Source organism: Macaca nemestrina, chromosome 16, assembly GCF_043159975.1.
Source record: "Macaca nemestrina isolate mMacNem1 chromosome 16, mMacNem.hap1, whole genome shotgun sequence".
In the NCBI taxonomy this organism is placed as follows: Eukaryota; Metazoa; Chordata; class Mammalia; order Primates; family Cercopithecidae; genus Macaca; species Macaca nemestrina.
Window position 1 is genome coordinate 104,041,020 of NC_092140.1, and position 18,698 is coordinate 104,059,717.

The following is an 18,698-nucleotide window of genomic DNA, read 5'->3' on the forward strand; positions in this document are numbered from 1 at the left end:
TGACCTCAGGTGATCCACCCTCCTCGGCCTCCCAAAGTGCTGGGATTACAGGTGTGAGCCACCACACCTGTCCCTGTCCTTCATTCTCTCAACAAGTAAGTATCTCACACTGGTAATTTATGTGCAGCCTTCCTTAGTACACACATATAGAAGAACAGTCAATATTTGCTTTTTCATGAGAAAACAAATATACCTGGATGGTTAAGCTTTAGGGATTTTTCCGAATCCACTTCCTAGTTGTCTCAATGTCTAAATCATATATATATATATATATATATATATATATATATATATATATATATATAGACTCAATATTTAGATGATTTACTGCTGCATTTTCTGATCTAAGTAGTTTACTGAAGACTCTAAATACCTCTTATCCAAATTAGGTGAAAAAGGACATAAAGAATCTAGAAAAAATTTCAACTCTTTCAAGAATCTACATTTTTCTGGTCACAATCTGTCACCAGATGGACAGTTTCTGTTTTCAGCCAGAATTAAGTGCATTCAATTCTACCAGGAACAGAAATTAAAAGATGGCTAAGAAAATTGTAGGAAGGTAGATAATTGTATATCTGATTTTTCTCAATAACTCAGCCTTTGCATGGGCTTACTAAGTTTATAATTTCTGAAACTCTTCGTTGTGATGCAAAAGTAGAAAATGCTGTCTTCTATTTGAAAGCCTTCTTACAACCACCTCCACCTTCGGGTTTTCCTAAATCTACCAACTCTTCTCTCTGCCTATCTTAGTACGTTCCTTGATTTGGAGGCAAAGGTATACTTCTGTACTTGCATGAGGTGGTGGCAGTGGCCAAACGTGTTGATGCTTCCACCACAGCGCTTGTCTCTCCACTAACTCTAGGGTCCTGCATCTCTACAGTTTTTGCTACTTCAAGGCAGCATCTGACATTTCCCCACTAGTCAATTTACCACTTATGAAACTGTAATGTCTGCTTTGCATATTCGCTGTTATTCAAAATGTAACCCTGCAACTTTATTCCCTTTTAAGAATAAAGGGGAATCACATGACTGTTCAGCAACCTCTCAGGAGTTAAGTATGCCTGGATTTGAATCTTCTCCCTTTTAGTCAACCTTGATTCAATGCGCTTTGTAGATGGTTCTCAAGCATGACAGAGACACTCTCAGTGCAGAACATGCTGTTATCACTGAACATGCAACCACTGAGGGCTCCACGGCCCGATTCCCAGCCTGCCCAGGCAGCTGAACTAGTAACTTAGATTTGGGGCTGCACTCTGGCAAAGATGAAAGACTAAATATTAATATGGATGGTAGACTTGCTTTTCAGGTGGTTTATGATTTGTGGAATTTATTAAAACACATGATTACCTCCTTTTTGGATACTCTGATTAAAAATGGTAAAGGGGCCGGGTGCAGTGGCTCAAGCCTGTAATCCCAGCACTTTGGGAGGCCGAGATGGGCGGATCACGAGGTCAGGAGATCGAGACCATCCTGGCTAACATGGTGAAACCCCATCTCTACTAAAACATACAAAAAACTAGCCGGGGGAGGTGGCAGGCACCTGTAATCCCAGCTACTCGGGAGGCTGAGGCAGGGGAATGGCGTGAACCCGGGAGGCGGAGCTTGCAGTGAGCCGAGATCACACCACTGCACTCCAGCCTGGGCGACAGAGCGAGACTCCATCTCGAAAAAAAAAAAAAAAAGGTAAAGCAATCAATGACTCATTAGTACTTTGTCAATGCCCCAAGGAGATAACAGTTTAATAACTGATAGAAACCAAGAGCCTAGGGATCACCCCAGAAGGAAATAGGAATGTCTCTGTTTTGCTTTACATTCTAAAAGGTTTTGGCTTTTTAAAATCACCCCAGCTAATATTAAGTGTTGCCAAATTTATATTAGTCACCACCGAATCTACTGAAAGAAAATTGGCTCAATATAGACATGCTATAATTAACTCACAGTTATTAGCTTAACCTGCTTTAAAAAAAATATTAGCAATCAAGAGATGTTTTACCCATAAAGATGGAATTTGGAAATTTTGGGATGGCTGCCCTCAAGTGCCATGACCGATCCAGTGGACCCTGGTCACATTACTCCATGACTGTGCCCATTAGGAGTGACAAAAGGTAATTCCACCTCAAATAAATAGTTTGAAACAATTTTCAAAATTGGCCGAGGGACTGGTAGAGTCATGTCTTAGCTGTGAATAGCATAACCTGGGTGAGACGTGGTTCAGACCCTTCTCTTCAAGGTGTTCAGGTATTTACAAATGTATTTTTATACAATTGCTGAAGTCTTGAGTCTATGACTATATATCAGTTATTTCTTGTGAACTATCTGCATGTATAAAAATGCTTCCCTGCCTGAGAATAAGGTAGAATCATTTCATCAATGGTCTCAATTCTTCAACTTTTCCTGAATCTAAGCCCTCACATTTCACCTCATAGTATCCTTTCACTCTAATTTTGTGTTCCATTATATGAGTTGATTTGGCCACTGGGATGCCACAAAGGAGAGGCTTGCAAAAGCACTTGCAAGATTCTACTCTAGCTCTTTCCTTTTGCTATGACCTTGAAACATATCCCTCATATTCATCCTGATGGAGGATGAAGATGAGTTGAGCAGATAGGAGTTACCCAAGACACCTAAGCTAAGGTAATTGTAGACCAGCTGATAAAGACATTTCAAGGAAAGAAAACCACATATCACTCATGAACACAGATGAAAAGTTCTACATAAAATATTAGCAAATAGAATCTAGTGTTATATAAAAAGGATAATACATTAAGACCAAAAGGAATTTATTCCAAAAATAAAAAAGGTTAGTTTAACATTTGAAAATCTCATTAATGGACTAACCGAAAAACATTTTGATTATCTTGATTGATGCAGAAAAAAATCTGATATATTCAATACCAATTCATGATTCAAAACTTTTAGCAAACTAGAAATAAATGGACTGTGTTAATCTAGTAAGGAATGACTACAAAAGCCTATAGCAAACACCATTTCAAATAGTGAAGCATGAAATTCTTTCCACCCGAGTTTGGGAACAGGGCAAGGCTGCCTCCTCTTACCATTTCTATTCAATATTACAGTGAAAGTCCTAGATAATTCAATAAAAGAAAAAAAAAAGTATAAAAAGTGGGAAGAAAGTAGTAACTTTATATGATTGTATACATTTTAAAAATCCCAGGGAATCTACACATTCATTATTAAAATGAATGTGTGAATTTACGAAGGATGCTAGATGTAAAGTCAACATCCAAGGCCAGGTGTGGTGGCTCACACCTGTAATCCCAGCACTTTGGGAGGCTGAGGTGGGAGGATTGCTTGAATCCAGGAATTCAAGACCAGCCTCGGTCAATGAGACCAGAGAGACTCCTTCTCTACAAAAATTAATTTTAAAAAATTAGCCAAGTGTGGTGATGCCTGCTTATAGTCCCAGCTATGTGGGAGACTGGGGTGGGAGAATTGCTTGAGCCCAGGTGCCACTTCACTCCAGCCTATGGTGACAGAGCAAGGCCCTGTCTTAAGACAAACAAATAAACAAAAGTCAATATGCAAAAATTAGTTATGTTCCTATATACCAATAGCAAATATTTAGAAAATGAAGATCTTCAAATATCATTTAAAATAGCATAAAAACTTATCAACTACATAGAAATAAAACAAAAGATGTGTAAAACCTGTACACTACAAACACTGCTAAAAGAAATCAAAGAAGATATCAGTAGAGAGATGTATTATGTTCATGAGTTGGAAATCTCAATATTTTTAGATGTCAATTCTCTCCAAATTAAGCTATGTAGTCAATGCCCAAGTCAAAATACAAACAGGGTGTGGGGGTGTGTGTGTGTGGGTTTGGGTGGAGGTGTGTGTATGTAAATTGCCAAGATGATTCTAAAATTTATATGAAAATTCAAAAAATCTAGGAGAGCCAAGACAGTTTTTAAACAAAGAAGTACAAAGTTGGAGGACTTATATACAGGTTTTCAAGAGTCACTATAAAGCCGTAATAATTAAAACTGTGGTCTGGACTTAAGTATAGACAGTCATAATGAAAGGACAAAAAGCCCAGAAACAGATCTATACATATATGTGCACTTTATATGCAATAAACGCACCTCTGCAATTCATTGGGGGAAATTATGCTTTTTACAATAAATGGTACAGGAGGAATTGATAGCTATGTGAGAAACGTGAACCTTGATACTTTATATCTTTACAACAATTAATTGGAGGTCAGTCGTAGACCAAAATATTGATAGAGGTGTTGGTTACATGCATATATACTTATGTATAATATCATCGATATAACTTGATTAGTGCAACCTACCATATGTTTTATACCTCAATAAAAATGTGGTTATATATACACATATATAATGTATACTTACATCAGGGCATATGTATATACAGATAACTTTATATATCTTTTTTACTTCAACTTTTATTTTAGGTTCAGGGGTACGTGCGCAGGATGTGCAGGTTTGTTACATAGGTAAATGTGTGCCATGGTGGTTTGCTGCACAGATCATCCCATCCCTAGGTATTAAGCCCAGCATCCATTAGCTATTCTTCCTGATGCTCTCCTTCCCCCATCCCCTCCCTCCCGACAGGCCCCAGTGTGTGTTATTCCTCACCATGTGCCCATGTGTTCTCATTGTCAGCTCCCACATATAAGTGAGAACATGCAGTGTTTGGTTTTCTGTTCCTGTGTTAGTTTGCTGAGGATAACAGCTTCCAGCTACATCCATGTCCCTGCAAAGGATGTAATCTTGTTCCTTTTTACAGCTGCACAGTTTTCCATGGTGTTTATGTACCACATTTTCTTTTTGTTGTTGTTTCTTCAGTGTTAAATACTCTTTATTTGATATTACACAGAAACCACACAAAACGCCTTTGAATCAGTAAAAGGAACCACCTTAAATACAGGTAATTCTAATTAGATTGGCATAGTTAAGGCCAAAAATACAAATAGACATTGCTACCTTATCTTCAACCCTTGCCTGTAAGAGACAAATAAACACAAAATACAGGTGAATTTTGCTTGGTTCTGAGACAGTGAAGGAATTTCCCCAGTATTTAAATATATTCACATAGCCAGTCATATAAATCTAAATATAAATCTAAACATAAAACCAATCTCCAATAAGTTTTAAGATGCAACTCACCATCTTTGTGAAAAGTTGAACATTATTAACAAAGTCTAATCATATCTTTAGAAGGGGTAACCAGTGATAGCATTGACTGAATTGGAATTACTATTAATATTCGAAAACCAGACTTACTCATTTAACCACAAGCCAGTCTTAGTTTTAAATCAGGACTGCCCAACAAAATATTCTGATAGTCATTCATAATCTGAATTCGGCTGTATGAGATCTACTAAATTACGGTACACACAAAAAAGTCATGAGACATCTCTGTTTTGTAATATAAGGCAGTGGCCAATTATTACTCACTTGTAGCTTTTTTGAGATAAGCTAACAAGTCTGCCCTTTCTGCCTTCTTCTTAATGCCGGCAAAGATCATTTTTGTTCCAGGAACGTACTTCCTGGGATTCTCCAAATACTCCCTCCGTGTATCATTTCCCCAGGTGATGCCTTTGTTCTTACCGGTGTCTATGTAAGAGAATCCAATGGCCTGACCTGTCTTCCACCCGAAGAGACCATGGAGATTAGGCCCAGTCTTGTGCTTGCCTCCCGTTTCCACGGTGTGGCACTGGGCACACTTCTGAACAAAAATCTTCTTGCCTTTCTCAACATCACCCATATTTAATTCTCTTTTTCATTGCTGGCGCTACAAAGGTTCCCGCTCGGAAGCCAGAGGTCCCGCTCTACGTACCACATTTCTTTATCCAATCTATCATTGACTGGCATTTAGGCTGATTCCATGTCTTTGCTGTTGTGAATACTGCTGCAGTGAACATACGCGTGCATGCATGTATCTTTATAAGACAGTGATTTATATTCCTTTGGGTATATACCCCACAATGGGATTGCTGGGTCAGATGGTATTTCTGCCTCTAGGTCTTTGAGGAATTGCCACACTGCCTTCCACATGGGTTGAACTAATTTACACACCCACCAACAGTGTAAAAGCATTCGTTTTTCTCCGCAACCTTCCCAGCATCTGTTGTTTTTTGGCTTTTTAATAATAGCCATTCTGACTGGCATGAGATGGTATCTCATTGTGGTTTTGTTTGCATTTCTTTAATGATCAGTGATGTTGAGCTCTTTTTTCATATTTTTGTTGACTGCATGCATGTCTCTTTCGGGAAGTGTCTGTTCAGATCCTTTGCCCACTTTTTAAAGGTTGTTTTTTTCTTGTAAATTTAAGTTCCTCATTGACTCTGAACGAGGTATTACCAGTGAAGGCTGCAGAACAGCAAAGACGGCAGCCAGCTCCTTCCTTTGGAAGCTCCATCCCAGGGGGTTACCGACCTGTAGCCAGCCCGCACATACCTGCAGAAGGTGGCTGGAGACCTCTGTTGCGCGTTCTCACCCAGTCAGGAGGTATGGGATCAGGGACCCCTCCAAAGAAGCAGTCTGGCTGCTTTTGGGTAGAGCAGGTATGCTGCATTGTGGGGGATACTTCCTCCTCCGGACCACCTGTATTCTCCAAGGCCAGCAGGTTGGAGTGGCTGAGTTGGCCAAACTGCAGAGATGGCAGCTGCCCCTCCCGCCAGGAGCTCCATTTCAGGGAGAGATCAAAGCTCTGTCCATAGAACCACTGCTGGAGGGGTTAAAGCCCCCACAGGGATTCCTGCCCAGTGAGGGGGAATGGATTGGGGTCCTGCTTAAAGAAGCAGTCTGGTCACGATCTGGCAAGCCAGCTGTGCTGTGTTGTGGGGAAACTCTTCCTTGTCCAGACTCCATAGCTGGCAGGCTGGAGTGGCTGAGTCTATGAACCACAGCGATGCCGGCTGCCTCTCCCCACCTCCCTGGGAACTCAGACCCATCTGAGGTGGATTCCAGCCCGCTGCTGTTGGCAGGCTAGGATTCCAAGCCAGTGGGTCTTAACTTGTGAGGTGTCATGGAAATGGGGCCTGCAGAATGACACTGCCTGGATCCCTGGATTCAGGCCCCTTCCCAGAGATACATATGGACAGATTTCCCACTGTGCTGAAGAGCCCAGGGGCTAGAGTGTGTCAGACTCCTGGGTTTCTGTGTGTGCCTGAGCAGCTGATGTGCCCGACTCCATACAGTTCTGTGAATCAGACCCAAGGCCCTGGTGGCATGGGCTCACAGGGGGATCTCCTGATCCATGGCTTGCATGGGAGAAGCACGGTTTCCCGGGCAGGACTGCACAATCCCTCACTGCTTCCCTTGGCTGGGAGTGGGGGTTCCTTAGGCTCCACGCCACCCCTGGCTGAGGCATTGCACCCTCTCCCCACTTTTCTTCGTTCTCCTTTGGTTGACCTGTTCATCCAGTCAGTCCCAACGTGAGAACCGGGATATCTCAGTTGAAGGTGCTGAATTCCCTCGCCCCTTTTCATTCCTCTTTGTGAGTGCTGCAGACTGCAGCTGCTTCTAATTGGCCATCTTGCATCACTCTAAACTTTTTCAACCCAGTTCTTAATTCCTATAGTCCCTCGTTTATCACCAGTTTCTTGATAAAATAATCTGTCCACATTCTCCAGTCATGGGATGATGACTCAGGCCGGGGATCCAGGACATTTTCTGGGAAGCAGCTGAACTTGCAGCCCTGTCCTGTTGGGAACTGAGCTAACGCACCACGGAGAGGTACTGTCCTGTTGGGAACTGAGCTAACACACCGCGGAGAGGTACTGTCCTGTTGGGAACTGAGCTAACGCACACTGCAGAGAGGTACTGTCCTGTTGGGAACAGCTAACACACCGCGGAGAGGTACTGTGCTGTTGGGTTGGGAACTGAGCTAACGCACACTGCAGAGAGGTACTGTCCTGTTGGGAACAGCTAACACACTGCGGAGAGGTACTGCGCTGTTGGAAACTGAGCTAAGGCACCGCGGAGAGGTACTGTCCTGTTGGGAACTGAGCTAACGCACCGCGGAGAGGTACTGTCCTGTTGGGAACAGCTAACACACTGCAGAGAGGTACTGCGCTGTTGGGAACTGAGCTAAGGCACCGCGGAGAGGTACTGTCCTGTTCGGAACTGAGCTAACACACCGCGGAGAGGTACTGTCCTGTTGGGAACTGAGCTAACGCACCGCGGAGAGGTACTGTCCTGTTGGGAACTGAGCTAACGCACCGCGGAGAGGTACTGTCCTGTTGGGAACTGAGCTAACGCACGGCGGAGAGGTACTGTCCTGTTGGGAACTGAGCTAACGCACCGCGGATAGGTACTGTCCTGTTGGGAACTGAGCTAACACACCGCGGAGAGCTACTGTCCTGTTGGGAACTGAGCTAACGCACCGCGGAGAGGCACTGTCCTGTTGGGAACAGCTAACACACTGCAGAGAGGTACTGCGCTGTTGGGAACTGAGCTAAGGCACCGCAGAGAGGTACTGTCCTGTTGGGAACTGAGCTAACACACCGCGGAGAGCTACTGTCCTGTTGGGAACTGAGCTAACGCACCGCGGAGAGGTACTGTCCTGTTGGGAACTGAGCTAAGGCACCATGGAGAGGTACTGTCCTGTTGGGAACAGCTAACACACTGCAGAGAGGTACTGCGCTGTTGGGAACTGAGCTAACACACTGCAGAGAGGTACTGTCCTGTTGGGAACTGAGCTAACGCACCACGGAGAGGTACTGTCCTGTTGGGAACTGAGCTAACGCACCGCGGAGAGGTACTGTCCTGTTGGGAACTGAGCTAACACACCGCGGAGAGGTACTGTCCTGTTCGGAACTGAGCTAACGCACCGCGGAGAGGTACTGCCCTGTTCGGAACTGAGCTAACGCACTGCAGAGAGGTACTGTCCTGTTCGGAACTGAGCTAACGCACCGCGGAGAGGTACTGTCCTGTTCGGAACTGAGCTAACACACTGCAGAGAGCTACTCCTTCCACCTCTCAGCAACTGATGTCAGCCCTCGATAATTATACATTTATTGAGGTATAATAAGTATTGTAAATTACATAAAATTAAACAATGATCCTTTCAGCTGGCATTTCACAGTAAACAGCCTTATATGTTTGAAATTAATTTAGTCATCCACAGAGCCTAAAGCAGTATGCCCCCACTATAATTTAGGATCTCAACCTAAGAATACACATTTTGTTATAGCATCCCCATCTTTCTTCCCTATGGTAGACTACCAAAAACGGCCACGATTCTTTATAATTCCTTCCATCAAGAATTCAAGCTTATTTTCTACTCCTTGAATCCAGACTGGTAGTGTAAATTGCATTGTCCAATAAAATGGGGTAGAAGTAATATATAATTTTGAGCCTGGGCCTTAAGAGGATTTGCACTGCTTTGTTGCCGCTCCAAGGACTCTTGCCTCTGCCATCATGTGAACAGGCCTGAAGCAGCCTACTGGAGAATGAGAGACCACACGGGGCCATTCAGCCAAGTCAGGTTATTTTCTTTTCTTTCATTTAAAAAATCTGTTTCCTTCATTCTTTAAAAATATTTCTAATTGACACATCATACTTGTTCATATTTATAAGGTAGACAGGGATATTCCAATACCTGTATACAATGTGTAATGACCAAATCAGGATAATCAGCATATCTATCACCTCAAATATTTATCATTCTTTGTGTTGGGAACACTCAACATCCTCTCTATTTAAAAATATACAATAAATTATTGTTAACTGTAGTCACCCTACAGCACTACAGAACACCAGAACTTATTCCTATCTGTAAGCTTAAATCTGATATTTCTTTGTTGATTTTCTGTCTGGATGATCTGCCCCGTGGTAAGAGTGGGATGTTAAAGACCCCAACTGTTTTTGCATTGAAGTCTATCTTTCCCTTTAGATCTAATAATATTTGCCTTGTTTATCTGAATACTCTAGTGTTGGGTACATATATATTTATAATTATTATATCTTATTGCTAAGTTGATCCCTTTATTATAAAATGACCTTCTTTGTCTCTTCATACAGTTTGACTTAAAGTCTGTTTTATCTGATAAGTATGGCTACCTCTGCTCGCTTTTGGTTTCTGTTTGCCTGAAATATTTTCCTCTATCCTTTCACTTTCAGTCTGTGTGAACCTTTACAGGTAAAGTTAGTTTATTGTAGGCAGTATACAGTTGCGTCTTTTTTTTTTTTAAATCTTGGCAGCCAACTCTGTATCTTTTAATTGGGAATTTGATCTGTTTATATTACATTCAAGGTTACTATTAATAGATGAGGCTTTATCCTGTTATTTTGTTCATTTTTTTCTGGTTGTTTTGTACATCCTTTGTTCTTTTCTTCCCCCTTTTTAAAAAAATCTTTGTGGTTTGGTCATTTTCTGTAGTGATAAAGTTTGATTCCTTTCTCTTTCCCATGTGCCTATCTGTGCTACCAGTGAGTTTTATACTTTTGTGTGTTTTCACAATGGTAATCATCCTCTTGCTTCCAGGTCTAGAACCACCTTAAGCAGTACTTATAAGGCCAGTTTCATGGTAATGAATTCCTTCAGTTTTTGCTTGTCTAGGAAATACTTTATTTCTCCCTCATTTCTAGGGGATAGCTCTGCTGGGTATAGTATTCTTGGTTGACAGTTTTGTTTTTTTTTCCTTCAGTACTTTGAATATATCATCCCATCTCATTGTCTACTGACCTGTAAAGTTTTCACTGGGAAATCCACTGTTAATCAAATGGAGGTTCCCTTATACGTGACTTGATGCTTTTTTCTTGCTGTTTTTGATATTTCTGTGTTTTTGTTTTTTGTTTTTTTTTTTTTGGATACAGTCTTGCTCTGTCAACCAGCCTGTAGTGCAGTGGTGTGATCTTGGCCCACTGCAACCTCCACCTCCTGGGTTTAAGCAATTCTTGTGATTCAGCCTCCCAAGTAACTGGAAGTACAAGTTCATGCCACCACACCCAGCTGATGTTTTTGTATTATTAGTGAAAACGGAAACATGTTGGCTGTGCTCATCTTGAACTCCTGGCCTCAAGTGATCTACCCACCTCTGCCTCCCGAAGTGCTGGGATAACAGGTGTGAGCCACTACACCTAATGAATATTCCCTCTTTTTGACTTTTGACAGTTTGAATATTATGCACCTCAGAGAAGAACTTTTTGGGTTGAATCTATTTGAGAACCTTTGAGCTTCCTAGATTTTGGCCATATCTCTCCCATGTCTATTTTTAAACCTCTTGATTGTACTTTTTTTTTTTTTTTTCTTGAGACAGGGTCTCGCTCTGCCACCCAGACTGGAGTGCAGTGGTACAATCTTGGCTCACTGCGACCTCCACCTCCTGGGTTCAAGCAATTCTCATGTCTCAACCTCTCAAGTAGATTGCAGGCATGCGCGACCAAGCCCAACTAATTTTTGTATTTTTTAGGGACAGGATTTCACCATGTTAATCAGGCTTGTCCTGAACTCCTAGCCTCAAGTGATCCACTGCGTTGGCCTCCTGAAGTGCTGGGATAACAGGTGTGAACCACTGCATCTGGACTCTTGATGGTATTATTATTTTATTCCTTAAATTCTTCAGCTCCAAGATCTCTGTCTGGTTTTTAATGACATATATATCCCTGTTGAATTTCTCATAAGATCATAAATTGTTTTTCTAATTTCATTGATTTGTTTATCTATATTCTCTGCATCTCACAGAGTTTCCTTAAGATCATTATTTTGAATTCCTTCTTAGCCATTTGATATACTCTTAAAATTTAGGGTCTGCTAATGGGAAATTATTGTGTTTCTTTGGAGGTGTAATGTTTCCTTGCTTTTTATGTTTCTTGGGGCTCTAAATTGATTTTTGCACATCTGGGGGAACAGTTGCCTCTTCCAATGTTAGGGAGCTTTCATAGAGAAATACTTCTTCCAATAGTTGCCTCCTATAGTGTTCACTGAGTCGGGTGCTTTGACTTTGGTTCTGGGTGGGTGCAGTATTATAGTCTTCATGTGACTTTTTTGGCTGTAATCAGCATTCAGTGGTGTCTGTGAGTGCCTCAGTGGCCTGATGGTGAGTGTGGAGACAGTGGTATGGTTTTTTTGGTCTGTGAGCCATCATTCAGATGAGTTCTCAGGCCCTAGGCATATGCATGCTAGGTGCAATGGCTTTGCTAGTTGTGGGGTATTGCCACCAGCAGGCTGGGCACCAGGCAGGCCAGGCCTCAGTGCCTTAGAAGTGCGTGCAGCATATGGTGGCTCTGCTGGTGAAGGGGGTGGGGCTGTTGGCAGCAGTGGGTGCCAGATGGGACGGGCCTTGGGCCTTGGGGGGTGTGTGTAGCATGCGGTGGCTCTGTCAGTTGAGGGTAGCCAAGTCATTTTAGACTAGTCAGTCCTCAGATGACCCAGTAGCTGCCCACCGATAGCTGAATGAGCTTAGTTGAGACAAGAAATCCTCTCTGCAGGCACCTGAATTGGACAGTTAAGCCCATCCCAAATTCACAAACCATAGTGTCATGGGCCAAATAAATAGTTGCTGTTATAAGCCAGTAAGTTTTGGGGTGGTTTGTAACCACTGGCACAATTGTAACTGGTATCAATTCATTATGATTTTTTTTACTTTAAAGAGTACATTTTTAAAAGAACACTGCCATATCTGGGTCAATATTAAACTTGTGACTACATAGTCTGCATTCACTGATAAATGAGCATTTGTCAGATAAAGACCCTTACCTCAATTGGATTTCTATAGAAAGACTGCCTTCCAGAAGATGGAAATGACATAGCGATAATACGTTCTGAAAATCAAAACCATCACTATTAAAAACATTATTATAGATTTCTTATGACATACAAAAAATTAATTTATACATGATCAGACTCCATTTTCACAGGAAAAAAAAAACTTTTAAGATTGAGGTTGACAGAAAAGAGCTAATACTCAGGATAATCAAATAACATATTAAATGATCCAACATAATGACCATTAAACTGGCATGGCGTTCTTAAGACTCCACTAGTACTAACTGTATGCCATGTACTTATGTTGGCCTCAGTATGGAGCTCTCCCTGTTCTTAGAATTTATTTCTTATCTTAAATACCAGAGAAAATCCAAGAGTTCTGGGCACCAGTGATGGTGGGAACTCCCAAGGTGCTTTGCAGCCCTCTGACTCAGAAAACCTGAGATCTACAAAGCACTGACCTCATTCTCTGGGGTTCTAGGATGAGAAGAGGTCTCTCTGGGATCCTTAAGACTCAGAATAACTACTAGAGCTTAATAAATTGAAACTGAAATGGAGTCAGCTGAAAATCCATTCAAGTTCCTATGCTGCAACCAAGTAGTCCTGAATCGAGAAGACATGCAGATCTTCCATTGCCAAGGCTAAACCACAAATGTGTCACTCTATCACAGTGGCATATATCCTCATGAATAAAGAATATTTTGAATGAATGTGTCTTAGATGAGGCAAAAAAATATACAATTATAAGAAAAAAGTGAAGTAATACAAGTAAATCAACAGTTAAGTGTCACAAACCTGTAACATAAGTGAGGTCTAGGTCAAATCCATCCCTTGTGTATCGCCTTTTGTTTTCTGAAACCTGAGAGTTTAAAATCATCGTTAGTTTGTGAAACATTCATCAACATAAAAATAAAAACATATACAGCATAGATATCAACCCTTGCCAATGGGTCCCAAAACACAAAATAGTTTTTCTGAATCATAAGCATGTTTTGCCACTTACCAGCCTTCTCATCAGCTTTTCAAGTTCTCTTTTTTGATGAATCAGATGAAAAATTCTTATCAGAATAATAAGTCGTAGAAGTCGAACTAAATGTATCCATCTAACAATAAATTTAAAAGATCCATTTTTGCTTCACAAACAGAATTGTATCAATATAAACTACGTCTAGAGCAGCAGTTGTTAACCAGAGGCAATTTTCCCTCTTCTCCCCAATTACCTACCTTGGGGACATTTGGCAATGTCCAGAGGCATTTAAGTTTTCCCAACTGATGTGTGTGTGTATGTGTGTGTGTGTGTGTGTGTGTTACTTACATCTAGTAGATAGAGGCCAGGAATTTTGCTAACATCCTGCAATTAATATAACTGCTCACTACCCTCTCATGACAATGATCTGGCCCAAAATGTCAGTAACGCTGAGGCTGAGAAATTCTGGTCTAGAGAAATAGTGATACAATAGACGCTTAGCATTTGTTAATTTAATTTTGGGATTTAAGACTAGCATTTTCAATTTTTCCACATCAAAACAAATTGATTATTCTTGTTCATCTCTGTTATTCCCATGAGTAAGAGAGGTTCACTACAGCTGCTAATGCACATCAGGCAGGCAACAGACTGAGATACTTCCAAAGTGTGCTGGCTGGTATCTCTACCACCATCAGAAACACTGAAGCAGAGAACTGATGGTCTGGACTAGTGCTTCTCTGATTTGGGCACACGTAAATAACAGCCATCTGGAAAAGCTTGTTAAGCTGCAGATTGCTGGGTCCCAGAGATACTGATTCAGTGGGTCCAGGGTGGGGCCTAAGGTATTTTTCTTCTTATACTTCTAGCAAGCTCTCAAGTGATGCTGAGGTTTTTAGTCAAGAGGACCACATTGGCTAAGGTTACTTTCAAATAACTCCAAAAGCCTATCACTTAACATGCTTAGTTGGGGCCTGAGCTGTAGTCCAGGGAAGCTAGGGTATGAAAAGAAATCAGCTATTTGACCCATGAACAAGCTTAGGAAACCACCATCTACATCCCACTATACATTTGCTCTTTCATTTTCCTCACTGTCACAGTAAAAAAAAGAAAAGAAAAAAAAGTCACCAGGTCCTCACACACTCTTTAGTTTCCTAATCCCTAACAGTTCTAACTTTGCCTGTGCTTTCTTTGTTTCTACCACAACTATACTGCAAAACTCTACCATTGTGTTGCTACACCTGTATCTCCTAGTTTCTGTTCTGTTTGCTATTTTTTAGAAACTCATGATTGAAGTCACTCAAATTTTGCATATGCTCAGATAAATTTCCTCTTGGTTGTAGGAAAAATCCACACAGAACATTTCGTGTGTAAGGGATTTGTAGTTGAAGCACAGAGGGGAATTGTTTTTAATATAAAATTTTTTGATATAGCACATATTAAACTGATAAGAATATTATACTTGATCTTAGCCAAAAGGCCAAAAAATGATACAAATGGGAATTTGATGAGAACTTCGAAATGTAGGAAGTTAAAGTTAGTACAAGAGTAAAGGTCCTTCTTTGGGTACTACATCTTTTTTTTTTTTTTTTTTTTTTTTTTTTTTTTTTTTTGAGACGGAGTCTCACTCTGTCGCCCAGGCTGGAGTGCAGTGGCCGGATCTCAGTTCACTGCAAGCTCCGTCTCTCAGGTTTACGCCATTCTCCTGCCTCAGCCTCCCGAGTAGCTGGGACTACAGGCGCCCGCCACCTCACCTGGCTAATTTTTTGTTTTTTTTAGTAGAGACGGGGTTTCACCGTGTTAGCCAGGATAGTCTCGATCTCCTGACCTCGTGATCCGCCTGTCTCGGCCTCCCAAAGTGCTGGGATTACAGGCTTGCGCCACCGTGCCCAGCCCCATCTTCTTTATTCAATTAATGGTACTTAGTGTGCATGCTCTTCACTGCTCCCCAGATGTCACAATCTTTTAGTTTCAAAGTGTGTGGGAATTTACCTAAACATTTCATTTTAAAGCAATGTATTTGGTATAGAATGAGAACATTTGAAGTTTAAAAGATTATATAGAATAAAAGCCACAGAAAATGCAAAATTAATGAAAAACTTTAAGAGAGGTAAGTCTTACATTTCATACCTGGGAATATTCCTAAGAAACTTAATGTCAAAAAAAATGTAAACGACATCAACCAGCAGAGGAGTCACAATAATGGCGGTATCTAAAACGTTAAGTAAGTCAGAAAAATAGTGCTGTCTCCTGTAATATAAAACAAACAAACAAAGTTCATTCCCCCCTGCAAGAAGAGATAGGAATATTTAAAGAACACAAACTATTGACTCATCCACATTAAGAATTCTACTTTCATGAATTATTTAAAATATATTTTCTAGAGTAGACTAAGGGGAAAATATAACATTCATGGGAAGTTTTCAAATAATAAAGTTATATTCATCATTTGACACATATATATATATGACTAAAGCACCAACATGGCAATTCAAGTACCATGATACAACTAAATGCGTAATAATCACCCTTATCGTGGACAGTGGGGTATCTATCCCCTCAAGCATTTATCATTCACATTACAAACACCCCAATTACACTCTTTCAGTCATTTAAAAATATACAATCAAGTTATTGTTGACCATGGTCAATCTGTTGTGCTATCAAATAGTAGGCGTTACTCATTCTATTTTTTTGTATCCATTAAACATCTCTATCTCCCACCCCCAAGCCCCTACTACCACTCCCAGCCTCTGATGACCATTCTTCTACTCTCTAGATCTATGAGTTCAATTGTTTTTTTTTTTTTCTAGAGCCCCAAAATAAGTGAGAACATGTGAGGTTTGTCCTTCTGTGCCTGGCTTATGTCACCTAACAAACATAGTGATCTCCAGTTCCATTGATGTTGCTCCAAATGACAGGATCTCTTTTTTTTTTTTTTCTTTTTTTTTTTTTTGAGATAGAGTTTCAGTGTTGTTACCCAGGCTGGAGTGCAATGGCACGATCTTGGCTCACTGCAACCTCCACCTCCTGGGTTCAAGCGATTCTCCTGCCTCAGCCTCACAAGTAGCTGGGATTACAGGTGCCCGGCACCACACCCAGGTAATTTTTGGATTTTTAGTAGAGATGGGGTTTCGCCATGTTGGTCAGGCTGGTCTCGAACTCCTGACCTCAGGTGATCTGCCCACCTCAGCCTCCCAAAGTGCTGGGATTACAGGCATGAGCCACCACACTCGGCCAGGATCTTATTGTTTTTATGGCTAAATAATACTCTCTTGTGTATATGTACTGTATTTTCTTTATCCATTCATCTGTTGATGGACACAAGTTGCTTCCAAATCTTAGCTATTAGGAACAGTGCTGCAACAAACAGGGAATGCAGGTATCTCTTCTATATACTGATTTCCTTTCTTGTGAGTATCTACTCAGCAGTGGGATTGCTGGATCATATGGTAGCTCTATTTTTAGTTTTTTGAGGAACCTCCAAACTGTTCTCCAAAGTGATTCTACTAATTTACATTTCCATAAACAGTGTATGAGGGTTCTCTTATCTTCACATCTTTGTCAGGATTTGTTATTGCCTGACTTTTGGATATGAACAGTTTTAGCTGGGGTGAGATGATATCTCATTGTAGTTTTCTACACTGCCAATTTCTCTAATGATCTATAATGTTAAGCATCCCTTGATATGCCTGTTTATGTATGTTTTCTTTTGAGAAATGCCTATCCAAATCTTATGCTCACTAAAATAGTTAGATCATTAGATTTTTTTCCTAGAGAGTTGTTTGGGCTCCTTACATATTCTGGTTATTAATCCCTTTTCAGATGGGTACTTTGCAAATATTTTCTACCACTCTGTGGGCTGTCTCTTCACTTTGTTAATTGTTTCCTTTGCTATGAAGAAGCTTTTTAAGTTGATGCAATCCCATTTGTCCATTTTTGCTTTGGTTGCCTGTGCTTGTCAGGTATGGCCCAAGTAATTTTTGCTCCAACCAAAGTCCCAATGTTCTCTTGTAGTATAGTACTTTTATTGAGGTCTTGCATTTAAGTCTTTAATCCATGTTGACTTGATATTTATATATGGTGAGAGGTAGGGGTCTAGGTGCATTATTCTGTATGTGTATATCCAGTTTTCCCAGAACCATTTGTTGAAGAGAAGTCTTTTGTTCAATGTATGTTCTTGGCACATTTATGAAAACTGAGTTCACTGTAAGTGTGTGATTTGTTTCTGGGTTCTCTATTCTGTTCCAGTGGTCTGTATGTCTGTTTTTATGCCAGTGCCATGGTGTTTTGGTTATATAGTTCTGTAGTATAATTTGAAGTCAGGTAATGTGATTCCTCCAGCTTTGTTCTTTTTGCTTAGAATAGCTTTGGCTATTCTGGGTCTTTTGTGGCTCCACATAAATTTTAGGTTTCTTCTATTTCTGTGAAGAATGTCATTCATATTTTGACACAGAGTGCAATGAATCTGTAAATTGCTTTGGATAGTATGGACATTTAAACAATATTGATTCTTCCAATCCATGAACATGGAATCTCTTTCCATTTCTTGGTGTCCTCTTCAATTTCTTTCTTCAGTGTTTTATCATTTTCATTATAAAGGTCTTACACTTCTTTGGTTAGGTTAATTTCTAGGTATTTAATTTTATTTGTGGCTATTGTATATAGGACCACTTTTTAAATGTCCTTTCCAAATGGTTCACTGTTGACATATAGAAATGCTACTGATTTTTGTATATTGATTTTGTATCCTGCAACTTTGCTGAATTTATCAATTCTAAGTTTTTTGTGGAGTCTTTAGTATTTTCTAAATAAAATGTATCATCTGCAAACACAAGGATAATTTTATTTCTTCTATCCCAATTTGGATTTCTTTTTATATTCCCTTTATTTCTTTCTCTTCTATGATGGCTCTAGCTAGGACTTCCAGTACTATGTTGAATAACAGTGGTAAAAGTGAGCATCCTTGTTGTGTTCTAGATTGCAGAGGAAAGCTTTTCAGTTTTTTTTCCCATTCAGTATGGTATTG

General features: G+C 40.5%; 2 protein-coding genes and 1 pseudogene across 2 annotated transcripts in view; all 3 read right to left on the reverse strand.

Moving 5' to 3' along the window:
* Positions 1 to 18,698, reverse strand: part of LOC105490276 (transmembrane phosphoinositide 3-phosphatase and tensin homolog 2) — a 93,267-nt gene that overhangs the window by 34,379 nt on the left and 40,190 nt on the right. Inside the window, 4 exon segments of the mRNA XM_071081565.1 lie at positions 12,697 to 12,761; positions 13,501 to 13,564; positions 13,709 to 13,808; positions 15,800 to 15,919. Of these exon segments, the coding sequence (XP_070937666.1) occupies positions 12,697 to 12,761; positions 13,501 to 13,564; positions 13,709 to 13,808; positions 15,800 to 15,919 (349 nt within the window).
* On the reverse strand, positions 1,570 to 8,787 carry LOC112428088 (cytochrome c-like). Its single transcript, XM_071081564.1, has one exon. It carries the CDS (start codon positions 5,755 to 5,757, stop codon positions 5,440 to 5,442), a length of 318 nt encoding a protein of 105 aa, XP_070937665.1. The 5' UTR covers positions 5,758 to 8,787; the 3' UTR covers positions 1,570 to 5,439.
* Positions 15,050 to 15,161, reverse strand: LOC112428097 (U2 spliceosomal RNA; annotated as a pseudogene).

Excerpts from the sequence above, each read along its gene's own strand:
- LOC112428088 (XM_071081564.1), bottom strand. The coding sequence starts at position 5,757 with ATGGGTGATGTTGAGAAAGGCAAGAAGATTTTTGTTCAGAAGTGTGCC.